This window comes from Bombina bombina, unplaced genomic scaffold (genome assembly GCF_027579735.1).
Source record: "Bombina bombina isolate aBomBom1 unplaced genomic scaffold, aBomBom1.pri scaffold_440, whole genome shotgun sequence".
Taxonomy (NCBI): Eukaryota; Metazoa; Chordata; class Amphibia; order Anura; family Bombinatoridae; genus Bombina; species Bombina bombina.
The window spans coordinates 150,001-169,767 of record NW_026511204.1 but is presented as its reverse complement, the minus strand read 5'-3'; the positions used below and the strand labels follow the sequence as shown (position 1 = coordinate 169,767).

Below are 19,767 nucleotides of genomic sequence, written 5' to 3'. Positions count from 1 at the left end.
TCTTACATATTGCAAGATGTCTCACGTTGCATCTGAGTCAGAAGATACTACAGGAAAATCGCTGTCTAGTGCTGGATCTACCAAAGCTAAGTGTATCTGCTGTAAACTTTTGGTAGCTATTCCTCCGGCTGTTGTTTGTATCAATTGTCATGACAAACTTGTTAATGCAGATAATATTTCCTTTAGTAAAGTACCATTGTCTGTTGCAGTTCCTTCAACATCTAAGGTGCAGAATGTTCCTGATAACATAAGAGATTTTGTTTCTGAATCCATCAAGAAGGCTATGTCTGTTATTTCTCCTTCTAGTAAACGTAAAAAATCTTTTAAAACCTCTCTCCCTACAGATGAATTTTTAAATGAACATCATCATTCTGATTCTGATGACTCTTCTGGTTCAGAGGATTCTGTCTCAGAGATTGATGCTGATAAATCTTCATATTTATTTAAAATGGAAATTCGTTCTTTACTTAAAGAAGTACTAATTGCTTTAGAAATAGAGGATTCTGGTCCTCTTGATACTAATTCTAAACGTTTAGATAAGGTATTTAAATCTCCTGTGGTTATTCCAGAAGTTTTTCCTGTTCCTAATGCTATTTCTGCAGTAATTTCCAAAGAATGGGATAAATTGGGTAATTCATTTACTCCTTCTAAACGTTTTAAGCAATTATATCCTGTGCCGTCTGACAGATTAGAATTTTGGGACAAAATCCCTAAAGTTGATGGGGCTATTTCTACCCTTGCTAAACGTACTACTATTCCTACGTCAGATGGTACTTCGTTTAAGAGGGGGCTGGATCGCAGCTGTTGGTGTCGTATAAGTCTCGTAGTGTCCCAATAGTAAAAACAAAATCACTGGAGTAAATTCTACGCGTTTCACCCCGGGATAAAGCCCTCCCGGGGTGAAACGCGTAGAATTTACTCCAACAGCTGCGATCCAGCCCCCTCTTGTGGACTAACAAAGTCAACTGCCACTTGAGGACCAGGGATCTGATCAGCGCCAATACTAGTTGTCCTATCCTGCTGCTAATACTGCTTGGAGTGCAGTTTTTAAGGAACACTTACACCTTATTTAAGGTTCACAGGCATCTTGTGACGTTGTGACATTGACCAGACTGCTACACCTATCATCAGAGGTGCCGTCACACTCACTCAGTACGAGGATCCATCCGGCCTATCAAAGAAAGGGTGTGTGGCCCAAACCGCCAATCATTACGAAAGTGGGCGGCTTGTTCAGCCGCGAAATACCCCGTCAAACACAGACGCCGAAGAAAGCACAAGGAATTAACATACGGTCGAGCTGCCAGCTCCCATTACTCCGAGTTCAGTAAGGTACCTTACTAGTTATAAAACTGTGACTTTCCCATCATACAGGAACTTTGTTATATCAGACATACGTGTGATATATTCATTCTATTTGGAGCCAATATTTGTTTCTTGCCTATTACACTTAAGGGAGACGTCCCCAGTGTGTGTTTTAATTATTTATAACAGTCAGCAACATTTGTTTATTAATGTTTAGTATTAAATATATATATATTTTTTATACTTTAGTCAGAGAGATTTATTTGCATAAACCGGCACCTATACACTTTAACAGATTTTATTATTGTTCCACTTAGCAGACCGCTATAACACCTTTTTTTTTTGTTTTTTTACACATTGCATCCTTTGGCCTGCATCATAATACTAGTTGAGGCTATTGTTAGATTTAAGCCCATACCACAGCACGGATTAGACCACAGAGTTTTATTATTTGCATTTTAAGGATCGACACTAAGTAGCAAGTGCACTTGTCATTTCTAGGTTAATTCACATTAATGTTATTTTTTTTTTTGCATCACTAGTTGTATTTGACCACAGATATTTACTATATAGGTATTTATTTATTATTATCCTTAGGTAGTGTAATCCTAGCTATTTGTTTAGCGCCAGTTATTTACCTTTAGTTTTCTGGAATAAATCCAAGCCTGCTAGAAAGGCAAAGCCTGCTTCTAAGTCCACATGAAGGTGTGGCCCTCATTCCAGCTCAGCTGGTAGGGGGCAGGTTACGTTTTCTCAAAGAAATTTGGATCAATTCTGTTCACAATCTTTGGATTCAGAACATTGTTTCAGAAGGGTACAGAATTGGTTTCAAGATGAGACCTCCTGCAAAGAGATTTTTTCTTTCCCGTGTCCCAGTAAATCCAGTGAAAGCTCAAGCATTTCTGAATTGTGTTTCAGATCTAGAGTTGGCTGGAGTAATTATGCCAGTTCCAGTTCTGGAACAGGGGATGGGGTTTTATTCAAATCTCTTCATTGTACCAAAGAAGGAGAATTCCTTCAGACCAGTTCTGGATCTAAAAATATTGAATCGTTATGTAAGGATACCAACGTTCAAGATGGTAACTGTAAGGACTATCTTGCCTTTTGTTCAGCAAGGGCATTATATGTCCACAATAGATTTACAGGATGCATATCTGCATATTCCGATTCATCCAGATCATTATCAGTTCCTGAGATTCTCTTTTCTGGACAAGCATTACCAGTTTGTGGCTCTGCCGTTTGGCCTAGCTACAGCTCCAAGAATTTTTACAAAGGTTCTCGGTGCCCTTCTGTCTGTAATCAGAGAACAGGGTATTGTGGTATTTCCTTATTTGGACGATATCTTGGTACTTGCTCAGTCTTTACATTTAGCAGAATCTCATACGAATCGACTTGTGTTGTTTCTTCAAGATCATGGTTGGAGGATCAATTTACCAAAAAGTTCATTGATTCCTCAGACAATGGTAACTTTTCTGGGTTTCCAGATAGATTCAGTGTCCATGACTCTGTCTTTAACAGACAAGAGACGTCTAAAATTTATTTCAGCTTGTCGAAACCTTCAGTCACAATCATTCCCTTCGGTAGCCTTATGCATGGAAATTCTAGGTCTTATGACTGCTGCATCGGACGCGATCCCCTTTGCTCGTTTTCACATGCGACCTCTTCAGCTCTGTATGCTGAATCAATGGTGCAAGGATTACACAAAGATATCTCAATTAATATCTTTAAAACCGATTGTTCGACACTCTCTAACGTGGTGGACAGATCACCATCGTTTAATTCAGGGGGCTTCTTTTGTGCTTCCGACCTGGACTGTAATTTCAACAGATGCAAGTCTCACAGGTTAGGGAGCTGTGTGGGGATCTCTGACGGCACAAGGAGTTTGGGAATCTCAGGAGGTGAGATTACCGATCAATATTTTGGAACTCCGTGCAATTTTCAGAGCTCTTCAGTTTTGGCCTCTTCTGAAGAGAGAATTGTTCATTTGTTTTCAGACAGACAATGTCACAACTGTGGCATACATCAATCATCAAGGAGGGACTCACAGTCCTCTGGCTATGAAAGAAGTATCTCGAATTTTGGTTTGGGCGGAATCCAGCTCCTGTCTAATCTCTGCGGTTCATATCCCAGGTATAGACAATTGGGAAGCGGATTATCTCAGTCGCCAAACGTTGCATCCGGGCGAATGGTCTCTTCACCCAGAGGTATTTCTTCAGATTGTTCAAATGTGGGAACTTCCAGAAATAGATCTGATGGCGTCTCATCTAAACAAGAAACTTCCCAGGTATCTGTCCAGATCCCGGGATCCTCAGGCGGAGGCAGTGGATGCATTATCACTTCCTTGGAAGTATCATCCTGCTTATATCTTTCCGCCTCTAGTTCTTCTTCCAAGAGTAATCTCCAAGATTCTGAAGGAATGCTCGTTTGTTCTGCTGGTAGCTCCGGCATGGCCTCACAGGTTTTGGTATGCGGATCTTGTCCGGATGGCCTCTTGCCAACCGTGGACTCTTCCGTTAAGACCAGACCTTCTGTCTCAAGGTCCTTTTTTCCATCAGGATCTGAAATCCTTAAATTTAAAGGTATGGAGATTGAACGCTTGATTCTTGGTCAAAGAGGTTTCTCTGACTCTGTGATTAATACTATGTTACAGGCTCGTAAATCTGTATCTAGAGAGATATATTAGAGTCTGGAAGACTTATATTTCTTGGTGTCTTTCTCATCATTTTTCTTGGCATTCTTTTAGAATACCGAGAATTTTACAGTTTCTTCAGGATGGTTTAGATAAGGGTTTGTCCGCAAGTTCCTTGAAAGGTCAAATCTCTGCTCTTTCTGTTCTTTTTCACAGAAAGATTGCTATTCTTCCTGATATTCATTGTTTTGTACAAGCTTTGGTTCGTATAAAACCTGTCATTAAGTCAATTTCTCCTCCTTGGAGTTTGAATTTGGTTCTGGGAGCTCTTCAAGCTCCTCCGTTTGAACCTATGCAGTCATTGGACATTAAATTACTTTCTTGGAAAGTTTTGTTCCTTTTGGCCATCTCTTCTGCCAGAAGAGTTTCTGAATTATCTGCTCTTTCTTGTGAGTCTCCTTTTCTGATTTTTCATCAGGATAAGGCGGTGTTGCGAACTTCTTTTGAATTTTTACCTAAAGTTGTGAATTCCAACAACATTAGTAGAGAAATTGTGGTTCCTTCATTATGTCCTAATCCTAAGAATTCTAAGGAGAAATCGTTGCATTCTTTGGATGTTGGTAGAGCTTTGAAATATTATGTTGAAGCTACTAAGTCTTTCCGAAAGACTTCTAGTCTATTTGTTATTTTTTCCGGTGCTAGAAAAGGCCAGAAAGCTTCTGCCATTTCTTTGGCATCTTGGTTGAAATCTTTAATTCATCATGCTTATGTCGAGTCGGGTAAATCTCCGCCTCAAAGGATTACAGCTCATTCTACTAGGTCAGTTTCTACTTCCTGGGCGTTTAGGAATGAAGCTTCGATTGATCAGATTTGCAAAGCAGCAACTTGGTCCTCTTTGCATACTTTTACTAAATTCTACCATTTTGATGTATTTTCTTCTTCTGAAGCAGTTTTTGGTAGAAAAGTACTTCAGGCAGCGGTTTCAGTTTGAATCTTCTGCTTATGTTTTTCATTAAACTTTATTTTTGGTGTGGATTATTTTCAGCAGGAATTGGCTGTCTTTATTTTATCCCTCCCTCTCTAGTGACTCTTGTGTGGAAAGATCCACATCTTGGGTAATCATTATCCCATACGTCACTAGCTCATGGACTCTTGCTAATTACATGAAAGAAAACATAATTTATGTAAGAACTTACCTGATAAATTCATTTCTTTCATATTAGCAAGAGTCCATGAGGCCCACCCTTTTTTTGTGGTGGTTATGATTTTTGTATAAAGCACAATTATTCCAATTCCTTATTTGATATGCTTTTGCACTTTTTTATCACCCCACTTCTTGGCTATTCGTTAAACTGAATTGTGGGTGTGGTGAGGGGTGTATTTATAGGCATTTTGAGGTTTGGGAAACTTTGCCCCTCCTGGTAGGAATGTATATCCCATACGTCACTAGCTCATGGACTCTTGCTAATATGAAAGAAATGAATTTATCAGGTAAGTTCTTACATAAATTATGTTTTTTCTTATTTTAGAAGTTTATTTAAAAGCAGAAATTGCTGCCCAGGTATCTTCAGCGGTATCTGCGGCATTAGCTGCCATTCCCAGATTACAGGGAAAACGCAAGAGAAAATGTAGAAATTCAGAAAGTAAGGTGCCCTTTCTCATAAGTCTGATGAGGAAGATACATTGGGGCCTATTTATCAAAGGTCTTGCGAACCTGATCCGACAGTGTGGATCAGGTCTGCAAGACCTCGCTGAGTGCAATGAGCAATACGCTGTCCGCATTTAACATTGCATCAGCAGCTCACAAGAGCTGGTGGTGCAACGCTGCCCCCTGCTGACTCGTGGCCAATCGGCCGCCAGCAGGGAGGTGTCAATCAACCCGATTGTACTCGATCGGGTTGAATTCCGGCGATTCCTGTCCACCTCATCAGAGCAGGCGGACAGGGTTATGGAGCAGCAGTCTTTAGACCGCTGCTTCATAACTGCTGTTTCTGGCGAGTCTGAAGACTCACCAGAAACATGGGCCCACAAGCTCCGTTCGGAGCTTGATAAATGGGCCCCATTGGGACTTTCTGAGGGTGAAATCTCAGATTCGGACAGTATAATTCCCTCTTCTGAGACTAAAGTGGTATCCTTAAGATTTAAGCTTGAACACCCTTATGTATTGTTAAAGAAGGTTTTAGCTACTTTAGATGACTCCGATACCCCTGTTGTTGACACTCCTAAGAAATCTAGTAAACTTAATAGTTTATTTGATGAACCTTCCACTTCTGAGGTTTTTCCTGTGCCGGACCGTGCTAGGGAGATTATCTCACAGGAATGAGAGAAACCAGGGGTGTCTTTTTCCCCGTCTCTCATTTTTTTTTTTTTTTTTTTTAAATATTTTTATTGAGGTATATTTAAAGGCATACATCAATCATAAAAATAAGTTTGTGCATCACATGTCACATACAGTAAGGCTTCAATGTTACAGGAATGGTGAAATAAACATAAAAGAAACGTAATAACAATAATTTACATACCATGTGACCATTGTATATATGGGATGCCAATCATTTAGAAACCTTCTACATGACACCCTAGGCCACTCTCGGACCATCATAAATAATAGAAAACACGAAGGTGGAAGAAGGCAATTATGAACAAAGGAGAACACTTTCGGATCTCATTAGAAAACCTCGATTTTATAGGCTTTTATACCGTGCTTATATAGATTGAGTGTATATTAAAAGAGAACAGTGAAGGTGCGGCATAGACTAGAGAAGCCGCATAGTTAGCCCTCCTAGACTAGGAGGTTTATTATGGAGGGGGGGCGGTGGTTGTTTAGATGCGATAGGTAAAGTGCGTGCTTGGCCGGCGCTGTGTTTAGCCTCAATAACTAAGCCTATAGATCTGACGCTATATAGCATATGTAAAGTAGTATTAATGTGAGGACCATAGATAGTGGCATTAGCGTGAGACCAGCCTGCACCAAAAGCATATCTCATATTGTAAAGTAAAGTAAGGCCTAACGATATCAGGAATAAACTATGTGTTGGCAGCTGACAACTTAATGATTACAATAGGAACATCAAATAAATGCTAGGATAATGAGAATACTAGTGTGGGTCCAGCCCACTCCAGCAACATAGCAAATATTATGCTGCAATACTATACAACACCCCATATCGGTAGTAACCACATCATCATGCTATTATGCGGTGGGGAGGGAGATGTATGATTAAGTGTAGTAGGTAACACAAAGTGTGTGACCATGTAAAGTGACGGGACTGAATATAAGGACTTGTGGGCATGCAATTACTAAGGGAGGCATAGAGGTAAGCTAAATACATATGATTTACAGTTAAAGTTATATCCGACACAATGGCATGTACTGTGAGGAGGAACATAGCTATTCGAAACCACCTTAAACCTTCTAAACGGACATTATTTAAACAATATTAATAGTTAGCATATTGTGGGGCATAAATAATATCTGAGAGTTAAAATCATACCCAGCCACAAAGCATAAAGCAATATTAACACCAATGCCACTGGCCATAATACCGTTGAATTAAAATTGGTAGGGTACATGATCTGTGTTCATAGTACTAATTGAAACCATTGAAGTCTATATGGATTAAAGAAAGCAAATTACAAATATATCTATAATAAGCCAAATGTAGGTTTATATTCCACTTTGTTTTTTTAGGCAGGTAAACCTGATCACTCGGGCACAGGCCCTATGCCCAAGGACAGGTTCCTCTGCTATATTGAAAAGCAAGCAAGTCCTAGTGGGAAGCTGTTCCAAGTCTGAAGTCTATAAGCATAGTATTGGGAGCTATAATTATAAATTAATATATCTCATGAGCCTAATATGATTGCCAACAGTCCTGCCCAAGGATCCTAACTACAATAATGAGCTATTGGGCTAAGACAAGGCAATATCTATACTGTACCCATTTACATTTAGTTTAGTGCCGTCTAGCGGGAAGTGGGAAACCTAGGATAATGAGATAAAACAGCTATGGAGTACCTCTTAACCAGGCCTACAAATAGTACACAATCTGAGCTTACTGGAAGGGGGTAGCAACTATTACTTGTGAGAAATAACAGTATAGCATTACATAACAACAAACCTTAACATTCATGCAATATTAACTGAGCTCATTTGCATATGCATACTCAGTTGGCCAATAAGTTTTAATGGCAGGGAACCCACGTTTAAGATCAAACTAGGTTGCTACAGTCATAACGTTAAACAAGCATTAACTTTGATAAGCACTGTGTATACTTTAGATATGATACATAATAAACAAGTAGAATTAGTATCAGTGCAGCTGACATCCCACAACCAATAGACATCGACACTGGCTCATATATAATGCAACTGGCATTTCACAAATTAAAAGAAGTAAATCATAATCTGCTTCATAAAGTGTGAAGATCAAATCATACTCAATACCATTTGTACATAACATATTGAGGACTAAGGGGAAAATATAAACCTCTGAGAGAACTATTAAGTCACTTACCAAAGGAGGCAATGATTTTAACAAAAGCACATGGATTTGCAGTGTATGTTATATTCCAGCCGATACTCCCCTCTAGTGGTGGAGAATGACAATTGCATCCTCTTATCAAAGAATGTTACTGTAAAGCCGTTTCCTACAGCATGCATGGTTTTTATGAAAGTAGCTCATGTGAAATAATTATACATAACTTACTATATAGCAAAAATATGAACCTCTAGCCCACATAACATTCAAGGGCCTCTATCACAGCGAGTAACATACAAACAAGATATAATAAATGATGACAAATTCAAACTACCAAAGCAAACGAAAATAAGGTTATACAAATAGTTGACAACTACTGGTTACATCCAACCCAAACATTGAGAATTAACCCCATAGTTCCCTTTAGTGAGCATCCCCACTGTCAGTGGAATGCTTGAAATGAGGAGTTAATCCCATTCTGCAACCCCACAAAAGTCTAAGAGGGTGTTGAATAATACAATCCAGAGTGTCTCGCTGCAAGTTGCAGCCAATGCAGTCAATAGTGTATAAAACAGGCAAACAAGGGCTATATTCCAGGAAAAAAGTCTAAACAGTAACATGTCATATAAACCACGGTATAAAGTCTAATTGAGGGAAGACCCGGTACAGTTCTTCACTGATTGGCTGCATCATCCGACTCCTATTTTGATATTTGGCATAGAGAAAAAGCCCACCGGATCAGAACAACAACCAAGTCTCCCTCTCACCGTTAATCCATAAGCGGCACTCTGAGGGTTATATGATTTAACTCGCTCCCCTGCATAACTTCAAACAAACAACCTGGGTAGCCAGTATAACAGTTGCTCACCGCGTGCAAAACAAAGCCCAATGTGAGGGAGATAAAAACAAAAAACAAAAAGGTTCTCTTGAAATAAACGTTACCACCAGCCATAAGACCTAGATGAAAGCACATCCTTTGTCTATCCGATGCCTGTCTTCCAGGATGGTACCTTGAGCATAGGGTAAAGGTTCTCAGCAAATACCAGGGAAATCTTGCACCAGGATGCATGGATCAAATATAGCGGTATGCGCTGGAAGGAGATTTGCACCGCTACTGTCTTCCATCCTAGATCAGCAGAACAAATATTAGAGCGCTCAAAATGAATATTAGCACTCTCAGAATATTCCCTTCTCTCTGATAACTGCTTGGGTCTTAGCAAAGCTTGCTCCAGGACGTTAGACTGCTGATCACCGACCCGGCCCTCGTAAAGGTCAGACTGCATGCAGAAGTCTCCAGCCTCCTGTGTGAAGAGTGGGATCATACTCAGTGGTGCGCCGTTGTGGTGCAATAGATCGCAAGAAGGCATATCCTCCGATTTACCGCCAGGCTGGGTCGGAGCTCCTGGATTAGGTAGGTCCATACCAGATTGCAAAGTCGCTGTGAAACGGAGCTGATACTGCTCCAGAAGGGCCCTGATATCCTCCAGGAGGTGGTAAGCGAATGCCATGCTGAACTTAGAAATGTTTTTGTGGATTGCCCTCCTCACGTAATTTAAAGATGGCTGCTCCTAGAAGGCCTCATCTAGTTCCACCGATAACAGACAGGATAACTTAACTTCTCAGTGTCCTTCAGTCTCCATGTTTCTCAGTGGAGCTCAGTAAGCAATTAGGCACCTTATTAGTATTAAGTATGCTGAGCGGAGAGGTCAAATATGCAATATTTTTAATAGTATACAGCCAGAGCTGTGGCAACATGCGACCTCTCAGACTCAGAGCTGGCTCCGCCTCCCCGTCTCATTTTTAAGAAAATGTTTCCTGTCTCCATTAAAGACCCTTGGTACTGTACCCAAAGTTGAAGGGGGCATTTCCAATATGGCTAAGAGAACCACTATTCCTATTGAGGATAGCTGCTCTTTTAAGGATCCGATGGAAAAGAAGCTGGAGGCTTATTTGAAAAAGATTTATGTTCATCAAGTTCTCCAATGGCAACCTGCGGTGTGTATTGCCACCGTGACTAGTGCGGCATTTTATTGGTTCAATGCCTTGTCTGATTCTCTTCAAGTAGAGACTTCCTTGGATGAAGTTCAAGATAGAATTAAAGCTCTTAAGTTGGCCAATTCCTTTATTGCAGATGCCATTTTACAGGTTGTTAGACTAGAAGCTAAAACTTCTAGTCTCGCTGTCCTAGTCCGCAGGGCGTTATGGTTGAAATCCTGGTCTGCGGACGTTTCCTCTAAAGTCAAGCTTCTGGCGATTCCTTACAAGGGCAAAACCTTGTTTGGACCCATATTGGCATGAATTATCTCTGCTATTACGGGTTGAAAAGGGTCTTTTCTACCTCAAGATAAGAAGAATAGGCCTAAAGGACGTCAGAGTAATTTTTGTTCCTTTCGTAACTTCAGAGGAAAGCCTTCCCCTTCTTCTTCCAAGTAGGAACAATCCAAGTCTTCTTGGAAATCCAATCAGTCTTGGAACAAGGGCAAACAATCAAAGAAACTTGCAGCTGATTCCACATCAGCATGAAGGGTTTGCCCCCAATCCGGGTTCTGATCAGGTGTGGGGCAGACTTTCTCAGTTCTCTCAAGCCTGGATATGAGATGTCCCAGATTCCTTGACTGTGGACATAGTATCCCAAACTTTTCCTGCCAGAGGCAGATTCCTTCTCTCAAGATTATCTGCAGACCAGATAAAGAGAGAGGCGTTATTGAAATGTATACAACATCTTTGCTCCCTGGGAGTGATAGTTCCAGTGCAGGAACAGGGCCTCGGGTTCTACTCCAACTTATTTGTGGTTCCCAAAAAAGAGGGAACTTTCCGTCCCATTCTAGACTTGAAGTATCTAAACAAGTTTCTCAAAGTTCCATCCTTCAAGATGGAGACATTACATCCATTCTTCCTTTAGTACAAGGGGGTTAGTTCATGACAACCATAGACCTAAAGGATGTGTATCTTCATGTTCCTATTCACAGGGACCATCACAGATTCCTGAGATTTGCCTTTCTGGATAAACATTTCCAGTTTGTGGCCCTTCCATTTGGTCTAGCTATGGCTTCCAGAATTTTTTCAAAGGTTCTGGGGGCTCTTTTGGCAGTGATCTGTTCTCATGGAATTGCTGTGGCACCCACAAACAACATATTGGTTCAGGCGCCATATTTTCAACTAGCAAAATCTCGCACAGAGATATTGTTGTCTTTTCTTTGTTTCCACGGATGGAATGTGAATCTGGAAAAAAGCTCCCTTTCCCCTGCCACAAGAGTAGTGTTCTTAGGGACCATAATAGATTCTCTATTGATGAAGATTTTTCTAACATGGGTCAGGAAAAACAAAATAATTTCCTCTTGCCTATCACTTCAGGCTTCTGCTCATCCTTCAGTGGCTCAATGTATGGAGGTAAATGGTCTGATGGTGGCTTCCATGGGCAGCATTCATTTTGCTTGATTCCATTTGAGAGCTCTCCAGTTTTGCATGCTCAGACAATGAAATGGCGACCATTTGGATCTCTCTCAGAGAATAGAGTTATATCAGTCGTCAAGGGATTCTCTCCCGTGGTGGATTTCGCTGGAACATCTGTCTCAAGGCACATTCTTTCGGAGACCTTCCTGGGTGATCGTGACCACGGACACCAGCCTGCTGGGCTGAGGAGCAGTCTGGAACTCATTAAAAGCTGAGGGCCTTTGGACTCGGGAGGAGTCTGCTCTTCCCATCAACATCTTGGAGTTGAGGGCGATTTACAATGCTCTATTGGCTTGGCCTCAGTTGTCCTCAGCCCAGTTTATCAAGTTCCAGTCAGACAACATAACCTCTGTTGCTTACATCAATCACCAGGGAGGAACTCGGAGTTCCTTAGCCGTGAAGGAGGTTGCTCAGATTCTTCAGTGGCAGAGGCCCACATTTGCTGTCTGCCATCCACATTCCAGGAGTAGACAACTGGGAAAGGGATTTTCTAAAAACAGACTGACTTTTCATCCTGGGGAGTGGGAACTCCATCTGGAGGAGTTTTCCATCTTAGCCCTCAAATGGGGGGTGCCAGAGTTAGATCTGATGGCGTCCCAGCAGAACGCCAAACTTCCAAGGTAAGGTTCATGGTCAAGAGATCCGCAGGCCATTCTGATAGAGGCTCTGGCGGTTCCTTGGGTTTTCAGGTTGGTATACCGGTTTCCTCCGTTTGCTCAACTTTCACGAGTCATTGCTCGTATCAAACAGTAGAGGGCATTGGTGATTCTAATAGCCCCTATGTGGCCTCGCAGGATCTGGTTTGCAGAGCTAGTGGTGATGTCATCTCTCCCACCTTGGAGACTACCTCTGAGGTAGGACCTTCTGATTCAGGGTCCCTTCCTTCATCCAAATGGCGTAAATATCTTTATTGGTGGGAATCCAAGGGCTACTTTTGGAGTAGAATTAGAATTCCTAGGGATTGTCAGTCAGTACCCTGAAGGGTCATATTTCTGCTTTATCAGTTGTACTACATAAACGTTTGGTGGATGTGCCAAATGTGCAATCTTTTTTTCAGGCCTTGGTCAAAATCAGGCCTGTCTTTAAGTCTGTTGCTCCTCCTTGGAGCCTTAACCTTGTTCTTAAAGTTTTACAGCTGGCTCCGTTTGAGCCGTTGCATTCCATAGACATTAAGTTGTTATCTTGGAAGGTTTTGTTTCTTATTGCTATCTCTTCTGCTCAAAGAGTCTCTGAACTCTCAGCTTTGCAGTGTGATTCCCCTTATCTTATTTTTCATGCCGATAGGTCGGTTCTTCGTACTAAGTTAGGTTTCCTTCCTAAGGTTGTTTCTAATAGAAATATCAATCATTAATTGTTGTTCCCTCTCTGTGTCCTATTCCTCCTCCTTCCAAAGAATGTTTGTTACACAATTGGGATGTTGTACATGCTCTTAAATTCTACTTACAGTCAACTAAGGAATTTTGACAGTCCTCTGCCCTCTTTGTCTGTTTCTTTGGGAAATGTAAAGGTCAGAAAGCTCTTGCTACTACTCTTTCTTTTTGGTTACGAAGTATAATTAGTTTGGCTTATGAGACTGCTGGGCAGCAGCCTCCTGAGAGAATTACGGCTCATTACACAAAAGCTGTTTCCTCTTCTTGGGCTTTCAAAAATTAAGCTTCTGTGGAACAAATTCGCAAGGCTGCAACTTGGTCTTTTCTACATACTTTTTTCAAAATTTTACAAATTTGATACTTTTGCCTCGGCTGAGGCTTCTTTTGGGAGAAAGGTTTTTCAAGCGGTGGTGCCTTCTGTTTAGGACTGCCTGTCTTGTCCCTCCCTATTTATCCGTGTCCTCTAGCTTGGGTATTTGTTCCCAACAGTAATTACTCTAGCCGTGGACTCACCATATCTTAGGAAAGAAAAAGAAAATGTATGCTTACCTGATAAATGTATTTATTTCCGGATATGGTGAGTTCACGGCCCCACCCTTTATTTTAAGACAGTTGTTCTTTTGACTATTACTTCAGGCACCTCTACACCTTGTGTTACTCCTTTTTCTCCATTTCCCTTCGGTCGAGGTTGTGGGTAAGTGGGGGTTGTGGGTAAGGGAGTGATACTTGACAGTTTAGCTGTAGTGTTCTTTGCCTCCTCCTGCTGGCCAGAAGTGATATTCCCAACAGTAATTACTCAAGCCGTGGACTCGCCATATCCGGAAAGAAAGAAATTTATCAGGTAAGCATAAATTTTGTTTTTCTTTCCTAAGATATGGTGAGTCCATGGCTTGAGTAATTACTGTTGGGAACCAATACCCAAGCTAGAGGACACGAATAATGGAAATAAAAGCTTCTATTGGCTAAAGTGGCAAGTATTTAGTGTGACTTCCCCTTACACTTGGGCAATAGCAGGAACCTGGCTCTCGTAAACCTAAATCGAACAGAACCCTAATTAATGTTATTGCCAACACCTGTATTTGTTCTACTACTTCATGTCAAAATGACTGCTGTGAATCACATCATTCCATTCAAAATGACAAAGACCACAGAATTTGACGGACATAAAATAATATTTTTGCATCAGCAAGACCACTCTCAAAGGGAAATCAGTAAACAAACTCAAGATGTGACATTCAAGTTGTTATAAATAAATTTGAAGAATCAGGAGAGGTCAAGGACAAAAAATGGACTGGAAGGTCAAGAAAAGTTTAAAAATCTGATGAGAAGTTTATCAGAGTTTCTTCTTTAAAGGAACCGGAAGAAGTCCAGCAAGGACCTGGCTCAGCATCTGGCAGCTTCATTGGGATGCCAAGTTGACCCTTCTACATTCCGAAGAAGCTTCATCAGGAATGGTCTTTGTGGAAGGGTAGCAGCCAAGAAACCACTTTTTCGGAAGGGGGACACGTTGAAAAGGATAAGATATGCTAAAGCTCACAAAGATTGAAATGAAAATCAGTGTAAAAAGAGTATTATGGAGTGACGAATCCAAGTTTGACATTTTTGGACCAATCGTCGACAATATGTGAGAAGAAGAGTTGGAGAGAGATGGAAGAATGAGTGCTTGCGGCCTTCAGTGAAACATGGTGGAGGGTCTGTCCTGGTTTGGGGCTGCATTTTTGCCAGTGGTGTTGGCAATATTGTCTGAATTAATGGGGTCATGAATGCTGAAAAGTACAGAAAGGTTTTATTTCACAATGCCATTCCTTCTGGAAAGTGCCTGATTGGGAATGGTTTTATTTTATCAGCATGATGACATTTCCAAGCTCACTACTAATGCAGTGAAATCATATTTGGAAAGAAAAACAGCTAATAAAACACTGACAGTGATGGACTGGCCTCCACAAAGGCAGTATAGGATCACCTGGACAGAGAACGGAAAAAAAGACAACCTAAATCTAAAGACGAACTCTGGGAAATGCTGAAAGAAGCCTGGTATAATATACCAGAAGATTACTTCAGAAAACTTCAGGACAGTCTCCCCAAGAGAGTTTAAGATTTGTTCAGTGCCAAGGGAGGTCACACTAAATACTGCCTTCTGCCTGAGTAAGCCATTTTGTTATGAAAATTGTGTGTGTATGTATGTATGTGAGTGCTGGACTTTCTCTGTGTGTTGTATTAATTTGTTTTGTTATTTTCCCTATGAGCCTTGCACCCAGGCCTGTCTGGGGTTAACTGCCTGTGACTCTGGGGACAGCACAGCTTCCTGTGAGTGCCAGTGAGCACCCAGGGCTGAGCATGTTGCAGGGTCATGGGATGTGTACCCAGTCCAGTCTGAGAATACAGTCCCCTCCCGTGTTTTGTGTATTTTATAATATATTATAATATGTATGTGTATGTGTGTGTGTGTGTGTGTGTGTGTGTGTGTATGTGTGTGTATATATATATATATATAGTCCAGATAGAGGACAGCACAATCTTACACCAATTCAGCTGCCAAGGTGCACTGCAAACCAAATCCGTATCCTCTCCAAGAACACAGGCACTCACTGGTCTTTTAAAAAGTAATCCTTTAATCAATCCATTAAAACGATAATAATACCATGACGTTTCGGTACACCATTGTACCTTTATCAAATGTGAAAAAAATATTAAAAGCTTTCATAGCTAACTTACCCCAGACCACCACCTAAATACTATTGGAGTCCATCACATGCCGCCAGTTCTCAGTGTGTGAAATCGGCGTCTGACGTCATCAGGGTGCGCTACGCTGTGCGCCCTGTGAGATCGTGGAGCCGGCGTTGCCATGGCAACATGTAAACAATATACAGTTTTTCGGCGGCGATGTAATAACCCAATATATTTATGTATTTTGCCTCTCGAGTATGGCGCCGCATATGTACAATTGTAGGGATCCCCATACTTATTGCATACGGGTGCAAAATACCCCACATTTCTGTAATAGTGTGCAAAAAGATCTGCTTATCGGCGCAACACTCAAGGCAAATAGCAATCTAAAAACAAAGTGCATAAAACACAAAGTGTGTTAAAAAGTGCATCTGTACAACATTACATCTATATAACAGTAGGTAAAAGACCTGTAGAACATATGATGTCATAAAGACAATAAACAGTGTCAAATTACATATAAGGTGATATGTCAGCTTATAATCATGTCTGCTAGCAATATGATAGAAACTTAGGAACAATATATGAGGGCCATTCTTTATCTTATTGAGAGTCCCTTATACAGCTGCAGGAAGGATATGTGTACTCTGATCCTGTTGCTAGGACAGATGTTGTCTAGTAGAAGGGGCTAAAGTCCAGAGAGATATTAAGGCCATATGGAGAGATGGTATTCAGCCTGTAGATCCATTTGGTTTCGCATTGTAGTAAAAGATTCCCTCTATCACCTCCTCTCGGGAGGGGGGGTACATGGTCTATAAGCATCGTGCGTAGACTGGAGACCGCATGTTTATGTTGGATGCAATGCCTTGCCACTGGCTGTTCAGATTCGCCAGTGCGTAGGGCCTCACGTATCGCACATCGGTGGTTTGCCATGCGTTCGCGGAAGGTGGTTACAGTTTTGCCGATTTCACACTCGGAGAACTGGCGGCATGTGATGGACTCCAATAGTATTTAGGTGGTGGTCTGGGGTAAGTTAGCTATGAAAGCTTTTAATATTTTTTTCACATTTGATAAAGGTACAATGGTGTACTGAAACGTCATGGTATTATCATCGTGATATACCGTGAAATACAAAGTTCAGATTTTTTTAAGCACGTTGGTTAGCGCACAAGAGAGAATATTTTTTTTCAACACAGGGAAAAATTACTTTTAGCGCAGTTAACGCTTGAGCGAGAGCGTTAAATAGAGCTCCACTTGTAATCTGGCCATAAGGAGGGGATTAAAGTCAAATTTAATTGTCTGCTATTATTTTGGTTTATGAGCAAAACCATCTCATAAAAAGCAGTTCTCTACAAAACTTGCCACGACTTCTTGGGGAGCAAAAACACGAAAAAATTTGTTAAATATTGGAGAGGAGCTCAAGAATTATACTTACCGGTTTGACAGTATGTGAAATTTAGGCTGAAAGGGGGAGGCTACTAGATATACAGGTGGAAGAGTATCTTAAAACCCTGGTTTTAATATGTTTTTACATCTCCTTAGTTAAACATGAGAAAATATTATTCAGCAAAAAATCACCTTGTTATCCATATACCCCATATTATTATTATTATTTATATATATATATATTTTTTTATTACTCTTTTCCTATGTTATTTCAGTTCTTCACCTCTCCTCATTTCTAGACTTTCTGAATTTAAAGGGATATTAAACCCTATTTTATTCTTTCATGATTCAGATAGAGCATGCAATTGTAAGCAACTTTCTAATTTCCTCCTATTATCATTTTTTCTTTGTTCTCTTGGTATCTTTATTTGAAAAGCAAGAATTTAAGCTTGGGAGCCAGCTCATTTTTGGTACAGCACCGAGGTAGCACTTGCTGATTGGTGGCTAAATCAGGGAATTCGCCCAATTAAAACCAGAATCTCATTTCAATCTGGTCATCTTAAAAATGGCTAGTAAGAATCAAATGGAAGAAAGACTAGTCTTCTGTATTTAATAATCCATATTGGGTGAATTTTATAGCTGGAACACTGTTTTTAATATTATCATATTTAATATAAAACATGGCTATTTTTTGCTTTTTTTCCCCCTTAGTGGTTGTGGAGTCTGAATTTGTAAAATACAAAGGTACATATGGTGATGTAATACAGGGAAATATTGATGCTGACGTTGGAGCGCTTCACATGAACACTTCTGGCTCAGGATTTGTGGAAAGTCAGTGTTCTTTTGGTACCCTCAGAAAGCAAGAAGTAGATATACAGCACCTTATGAAAGATGTGCAAAACAGGTAATGGTTTTTGCTATTGCTTTTTATTTGGTTTGATGCGATTTCTTTCTAGTTATTGTGCAAGAAAAGCCGATACGCACTTACCTTTAGTGTTTTTTAAAGGGACATGAATGTGATGCAGTACCTTTTTATTATGACATCATGGTAAAATTGAAAGTTGAAATTCATTAGATACATTTTAAATAAAAATCTTACAATAAAAATAGATCAGCTGGCTTAGAAGAAACATCAGAGGCAATTTAAAAAAATGAAGTGTAATTCTTTTTAATTTTCTTCAACAAAAATATATTTTAAGCCCTGCAAAGGGGTTAAACACATAGGTAAATGATCAATTAAGAGTCGCTGGCAGTGTTCTCGTAGGGAGCTGCAAGGATTTTAGGCTCCAGTTATCAAATAGCTGTGGAAGCTGATTTGGACCTCTTTGCTGGGTAGGTTAGCTGATGCAAGCCTGCTTGACACAACTTAAAGGCTCATTTTTAGTTCAGAACCATGGATAGCGCTTGCTAATTGGTGACTGCATTTAGCCACCAATCAGCGAGCGCTACCCAGGTGTTTTTTTTTTAATAACCTGATTGTGCAGTATGTGCACGTGTGTAATAAGCTTCATAAGCGTTTCACCTTCCTAAATGCAATACTTACCTATATTTTGACCCCAAAATGGCTATCTGCTGCTTTATCCTGCACAAAAGTGTGCTACATTAAGGTGAACAGAATAAACAAGAAGGTAGACAGCAACCCTGTGATGTGTGTAAGAAATAAACTAAATAAAGTTGTGAAAGATGGCTTTGAAGAGTGAAGCAGAGGCCATTTTGGGGGTGAGAATATAGGCAAGTATTGTTATTAGGAATGCACATACTGCACAATAATGTCATTAAAATAATCATGTTTGCTGGCTTTTAAGAAGCGGCTGTCATCAAGAGTATCAAGGTCAAGTTTGTTATAGTTTATTTGTAATAAACGAGACTGTAGTTTTTCTTAACACTGATCAATAATTCAATAATTATATTAATTTCACCATTGATGAGTCTTTCTAATATACTTGAGTAGTCCCCCCACCAAAAAAAAAAGTTAACTAAATATTATACTTATGTAATCCAACCCCCCCCCCCAATAAATAAAATGTGTGTAATAAACTGACCAGAATGAAACAATTATTAACTTAAAAAAATGTGCCAAGTGAAATTGAATGAAATACACATATGGGAATATATTTCACCAGAATGCTGAACTAGTAGAAGAAAAGCAGGGCATTCTTCACGCTCACTCACTGCTCTGATGTCTGTCTGTCGGTCATGTGACTGCAATAAACCAAAGACGTAACCCTTAGAATATCTTCTGAGGTTAACAGTAAAGAAAAGTGACAGGTCTTGTCATAATGTGATGCCCTAGGCTTAAACTATCTGTGCGCTGGCCCAAAATGAACTTTGTTTATTTAGCCAGAGAAATCACTTGTGCTAAATAAGTAGTGCAACACTCTGCAATGCGAAATCGGGGCAATCCAGCACACCAGTGTGAAAATCAGTGTCCCAATTGTCGTTTCAAAAATTATGCTATAGCAATAATCTGCCAAGCACAATC

The 19,767-nt window shown here is 40.3% G+C and overlaps 1 protein-coding gene across 2 annotated transcripts in view; it reads left to right on the top strand.

The window, feature by feature from the left end:
• Window positions 1-19,767, top strand: part of LOC128643646 (gasdermin-E) — a 257,302-nt gene that overhangs the window by 126,593 nt on the left and 110,942 nt on the right. For both annotated transcript variants that reach the window (XM_053696473.1, XM_053696472.1), the window contains exon 3: window positions 17,997-18,189. In XM_053696473.1, coding sequence (XP_053552448.1) covers window positions 17,997-18,189 — 193 coding nt within the window. The remainder of the gene's footprint in view (window positions 1-17,996; window positions 18,190-19,767) is intronic.